This window comes from Haemaphysalis longicornis, unplaced genomic scaffold (assembly GCF_048455015.1).
Source record: "Haemaphysalis longicornis isolate Haplotype H1 unplaced genomic scaffold, Haemaphysalis longicornis Haplotype H1 scaffold_8, whole genome shotgun sequence".
NCBI classification, from domain to species: Eukaryota; Metazoa; Arthropoda; class Arachnida; order Ixodida; family Ixodidae; genus Haemaphysalis; species Haemaphysalis longicornis.
Genome location: NW_027526445.1, coordinates 101295783 through 101301826, shown reverse-complemented (window position 1 = coordinate 101301826; position 6044 = coordinate 101295783). Strand labels below are relative to the sequence as shown.

The window sequence follows — 6044 nt, the reverse complement described above, 5'->3', positions numbered from 1 at the left end:
ATTCCGTGGCTGAATGGACCGTCCACCTCCCTAATACCAGACCCTCTTGAACTTCATTCCGAATGGTGGACTAGTCAATTTGGTTCACTTATTGCTAAAAGCCTAATTTCGCAAAAAGGAACAATACGTGCATTCCACCAGGCAAGATAAGTCAGGAAGTGTTGCTTCTCTAAAAAATTACCCACCCTTTCTGTCTCTTTCGCTTTCTCTGGTGCACCTTTTTTTCTAACTTTGGAGAAGTGAACGTAAACAGCGCTGCTCAGACAGCGTTTGCGTCGAACGAAGGGTTGAAGATGAGCAAGACAGTAATCTATCACCGTTCTCTAGACGACAGGTGGTGGACTGATTACTGTTATGAGCAACCTGGCTGAAAATATTTAATGTCCGATACCATAGAGGATATGTCAAAATAAAAACAATAAATTCTTTCCACTCAACGTAAACGGTGTGGGAAGTACAGAGCAGTGATTCTCACTAATTGGCTGCGGCTGCCTTAACCACTCACTGCTAATAGCCGTCATACTGTTCGACTCCCTGGTTCACTCCTATTTTTTTAATATAACGGAGCCTTGTGCAATGCGATTCCAAGTTCCCGCGTTGGCAGTGCTCGCCTCATCCAGCCTGGAACAGCATCAGTAGGAGCTCTGTTCTTTCTGTGCTTGCTTTCCTATCGCGTAGCCAGGGCCTTAGTGCGCCGTTTCGAATACGTTCTTTTTGGTGGCACGTTCCTCGCTTAATATTGTAAAAACAACCGTGACCGGAGTTTCTTACTGAATGGATTTGGTGGCGGCTGGTTATTTGCACAGGCTTTCCCTCAAATGTAACACCAATTTTCTTTGCGCTAAACAACGGGGGGTGTATGGCAAACGAAAGTGGCTCAGGGGTTTCGACCAGTTGTGACTATATAAACCGCTTATTTTTCGAAGGCCCTGTTTGGAAGCGTTACGCTAATACGCCGTGGGGCTCTCGTGGGATACGTTACGTCAGAACGCCGCCTGATTGCTGCGGTGGCTACACAGCGTGGCAGCCAACGAGCTACGGCTACAAAAAGTGATCTGCACTTAAAACACTAGAGAGTATATAAAGGTATTGTTGGACCTCTAGGCCGTTCAGCTGCGGCGCGATGCTCAGGAAGGGGAGCGACACGTCGTGATGTGATGAGGCTTTAATGTAAAACTAGAAGAAGAAGTGGCGCGAGCCCACGCAGCCACGAGAGCATGCGGCAGCTCGTGAAGAGCATGATGAAAATGATGATGATCAGCGTCGTCTGCTAGAAGTGGTGAAGACGAAGAAGTTACAACAGTCTCCCCCGCCGACAGATGACGCTAGGTGGCTTCCAAAGGGTGGAGTAGCTGTACGGGGCGCTTGACGATAGTGCCGCAGGGCAAACGGAGAGAGCAGGATCTGACAATGCCGTCTCGTCCGGCGATCAACTCTTCGATTCGCGCCAAGGTCCACAGTTGTCTTGGACGCTGTCGTTCACCTAGTAAAACAATACGGTCCTTTTTCAATAAATCTGTCCTTTCCGCTTTGTTGGATGAGAAATTCCGAAGCTCATTAAGGTACTCTTTGAACCATCCTGACCAGAAGGCTTGCAAATCTTCTTCTCTTTTGCGTCAAAGATTCTTTAGTTGATCGGTGGTCGAGTCGGTGTTGATTGTTGTATCGTAAGGTGGTAATGCTGTCAGTCGCCTTCCGACGAGAAAGTCTGCTGGAGACAGAGGATATGGTTCGTGAACGTAATTGAAAACGTAACTTAAAGGCCGCGAATTCACGACGGCCTCCACTTCTGTTAGTAGCGTGGACAACTCTGTCTCGTTTACAAGCCGCCGTCCAAGCATCTTCTTTAAACAGGTTTTTACAGACCGCACGAACCTCTCGTAAAACCCACCCCACCAGGAAGCGCTCGGGCATATGAATTTCCTTTCAATTGCCGAGGATGAGAAGAAGGCAAGCACGTCGGGGTTTCTAATCGTTCTCCAAAGCTTCTGAAGTTCCTTGGAGGTCTTGATAAAGCTCGTGCATTATCACTATACACAGTTTGACAGAGACCACGTCTGGATGTGAACCTCCGCAGGGGGCACAGGAAACTTTCCGTCGTCATGTCTGCCACTAATTCCAAGTGAATAGCCCTTGTTGCTGCGCACGTAAAAAGGGCGACATAGGAGCGCTTCTGGCAATGCGATTTGATGTACAGGGGTCCCGCAAAGTCGAATCCGGTCACCAGAAATGGAGAAGCTTGCTTAAAGCGCTCTTTGGGCAGCGAAGGTGACACTTGCTCGACTGGTTTAGCTTGGAGGCGTTGACAGACGACACACCGTCGTATTGCTTTCTTAATCGACTGCCTCGCATTCAGAATCCAGAATCGTTCCCGGACGTGTGTCATAGTATCTCGGACTCCTCCATGGAAGACTTTTGCATGAGTATGATGGATTACCAATTTCCCGAGGTGAGAGTCCTTTGGCAGTAGGATAGGATGTCGAGAGCAGTAAGAGTCGTCAGCATTCTCTGCTCTTCCTTGGACTCGAAGTAACCCGTCGTCGTCGAAAAACAGTCTCAACTGCCCGATGGGACTTTGTGCGGGAAACGGTTTCAAGGTAGCGACGCAATCTGCTTCAGCACTGGAGTGAGTTCTTTGCTCGACGCGAAGCAAGTAGCGCTCTGCTTGCTGAACTTCTTACGCAGACAGGTCCCCACTTCTATCACTTTCTTTCTTTAGTTTCTTTACATATCGTAGGATCCATGCCGTCACACGTAGAAGTTTTGTGAGACTGCTGAACCGTTCACAATCAATAAGCGATGGCACCGACGGTCTGGTATTAACAGCGTAAGCATTAACTTCTGGTCGCGTCTCAATTTCATCCAAGCTTGAGTCTTCGAGGTCCATCTTCTCACCAAACTCCGGCCATAAATCTGAAGGACTGGCAAGCCATCTAGGTCCATGCCACCATAAATGTGAACGGCTCAGTCTGTGCGCTGACAAACCTCGTGTGAGCAAATCCGCCGGGTTCTCTTCACCAGGAGAATCTCCACCACGTTTTATCTGTTAACGTGTGGATTTCTTGCGTGCGGTTTCGCACAAACGCCTTCCAGGAGGTGGGGTCTTTGCTTATCCAGCAAAGTGTAATCTGGGAATCTAACCAAAATGTTTTGTCGACAATGCCGAGGTCACAGTTCTTGACAAAGTCGTCGTATATGCGGGACGCAAGCAAAGCCGACATCAATTCCAACCTCGCTAGGGTGACCTTCTTTAACGGCGCAACTCTGGTCTTCGCGAACAGTAAGATTATGGTGACGGGACCGCTGGCGTCGACTGTTCGGAGGTAGGCTACAGCCCCGTAAGCCGACTCACTTGCGTCCGAAAAAATGTGGTCTGATTTCTGGTAATGGCCTTCACCGCCGGCTGCTAGGAACCTGGGAATCTGAAGATCCTGAAGCATGGCGACCTATTTGCTCCATTTCAGCCAGACAGAAGACAAGTTTGGTGGTAAGGGGTCATCCCGGTTGAGGTTTTTCTTCCATAGATCTCGTAGGAAGATTTTAGCCCGCACTAAAAAAGGCGACAAAAACCCCAGGATATCGTAGATCCTTCCCACCACCTGAAGCACGAACCGATTGGTGCATTGATGTTCCTTGATGAAGTGAAGGATTCCCTCCGGTTTGAAAGGAAAGGTGTCCGACTGCTTCATCCAATGTAGTCCCAGCACTTTAAGAGTCCCAGAGGGCGAGCAAAGGGATTTTTCCGCCGAAGTCATTCCTTGTTCGAACTCTGCAGCTACAACAGGGTCGTTGCTGGCCCATTTTGGAATGTTCATGGAAGCTTCACGCAAAATCTCCAATATTTCCCTATGCATCTGGATCGAGTTTTCAGTGGTATCGTCTCCAATCAGGAGGTCGTCCATGTACATCGAGTCTTGTACGAGTCGAGCTGTCACTGGGAACCGGTTCTCTACGAAGCGAAAATGGTGCTTCAATGTAGCTGCCAGTAGGAAAAAACTCGAAGTGGCTCCAAAGGGCACCCGAGTCATTCTCCAGATGCCTAGTTCGGGTAGTGGCTGACCTGCTTTCGGTGATGTCCTGAACCACAAGAAGCGAAGCGCATCTCTGTCTGATTCCCAGAGGTCAATCTGGAGGAACGCCTTTTCAATGTCGGCAATCATCGCAACTTTGTTCCGTCGGAAACGGAGCAATAGCCTTGCTACGTCTGGAATTAGACTCGGGCCGGCTTCTAGGTACTCGGTCAACGACTTCGTACCCGATTCGTGAGACGACGCGTCGAACACGATGCGCACTTTTGTTGTAGCTCGGTCCTCACGTATTTGAGCTCGATGCGGCATGCAATATAGTCTTTCTGAAGAGTGCCCTGTTGGTGGTACTCTTTCCGCAGATCCCTCCTTGAGGTATTTTCGAATAGTCCAGTCGTATCTTTCTAGGAGCTCAGGGTCTCTGTTGAGCTTGTTCATCAAACTGTGCAGACGCTTGTTTGCAACAGCATAATTATCACACAGATCAACCCTCTCCTTCCATGGTAACGCGACTTCGTATCTCTGGCCTTTCTTCGAGATGTTGTCTTCGAAATTCGTCAGCACTGAATCGTTGCTCATCGCTCGTTCTTCGGCCTTGACTCCGATGCTTTCAAGGTCCCAGAACCGAGTCAAAAGTTTTGAGATCTCTTGATCTTCAACAAATGTTCGAAGAACAACAACGCTGGCACACTGAATGATGTCGGCCGCAGCAGGCAGTGGACCTTGAACAGTCCATCCTAGTTTGGTCTCTACGGCCTTCAACTTTCCATGCACAGGCCTCACTGCACCGGTCACTATCTCCCAATAATAATCTGACCCAATGAGGACCGCAATCGGTTTATCCTCCACTCCTTGTACCGAAAGAGCCTTCGTATCGATGTGCATATTATTAATCTCACTTGGAACTCTTTCTTCTGGTACAGGGATGTTTTCGCTGCAAATCGTGTCCACTTCCAGGGCTTCGATGCTGATTGGACGTTTGTTGTCTGCAGCGAAAAGCAGAACTCGCACCTTCTTCATTGTTTTCCGTGTGTGTTGACCTCCAAACACGCCAACGGTAAGCGTCTCCTCTTCAAGCGGTTCGCAACCCAGTCTCTGAGCAGCATTCGCAGTAATAAAGCTTCGCTGACTTCCTCCATCGAAGAGAACTCGGTAGCGCCCGGCTGTTGTCGTGCCTGCTATTTTCGCTGTGAGAGTCTGCAGCAGCACGACTGAGCCCGCTTGCTTTAAGACCAAGTTGACAGGGGTCGAAGTAACGATGCCATCGTCGCTCTTAGTGCTGTCTGAGGCGCACACGGACGTTACATGCCTCCTCGAGCACTTGCCACATTTAGGCTGGCTTCTGCACTGTTTAGCCATGTTGCCGTTCTTGATGCAACGGAAACATCTTCCGGCTTTGGCGAGCATCCGCTTATTGCGTGATAGGCTCAGTTCCTTGGAATCGCAGGCGTCGGCAGAGTGGTTTCCAGAGTGGCAAAAAAGCACCGCTGCGGCCCGGTCGCTGAGCCTTGCAGCGCAGAGGTTGTAGGGAGGTCACGCGGATGGTTGGCTTTACGTCCATCTTCTGGGGTGCGATGAATTTTCTGTGCGGTGTTTTCAGCAACGGCTTCTCGACACATGAGCTGATGTTGGAAGAATTCCAAGAGCAATTGAAGCTCCTGGTCGGGCTGGCCCGTTTGACCGGTTGAGTCGCCGAGTTCGTTTAACGAAGCATCAACTGTGGAACGTGACGTCTTTAGCCCCTCATGGAAGCGCAGGACCATGTCTGTCGGTAGAACCCTTAGCAGGATTCCCCGAAGCATGGTGCAGTATGTCGTGGAGCTCGTGCCAAGCGCTTTGAGGCTGCGAATGTGCACCTGGACCCGATCGTGAAGTTGCCTCAGTTGTCGGACGTCGGATGACGATGACACCGGCTTCAAGTCCAGGAGGCCTCGCAGATGATCTTGCACGATGATGCGGTCATCTCCAAAGCGCTGTTTCAGGATCTCGATGGCGTCGTTGTAGCAGCAATCGGTAGCT

At 49.9% G+C, this 6044-nt stretch overlaps 1 protein-coding gene across 1 annotated transcript; it reads right to left on the bottom strand.

Moving 5' to 3' along the window:
* Positions 1-3446: 3446 nt before the first annotated feature.
* LOC144148409 (uncharacterized) lies at positions 3447-5384 on the bottom strand. The gene has a single exon (XM_077679945.1). It carries the CDS (start codon positions 5382-5384, stop codon positions 3447-3449), a length of 1938 nt encoding a protein of 645 aa, XP_077536071.1.
* Between the last annotated feature and the right edge of the window lie 660 nt (positions 5385-6044).

Excerpts from the sequence above, each read along its gene's own strand:
- LOC144148409 (XM_077679945.1), bottom strand. The coding sequence starts at position 5,384 with ATGGCTAAACAGTGCAGAAGCCAGCCTAAATGTGGCAAGTGCTCGAGG.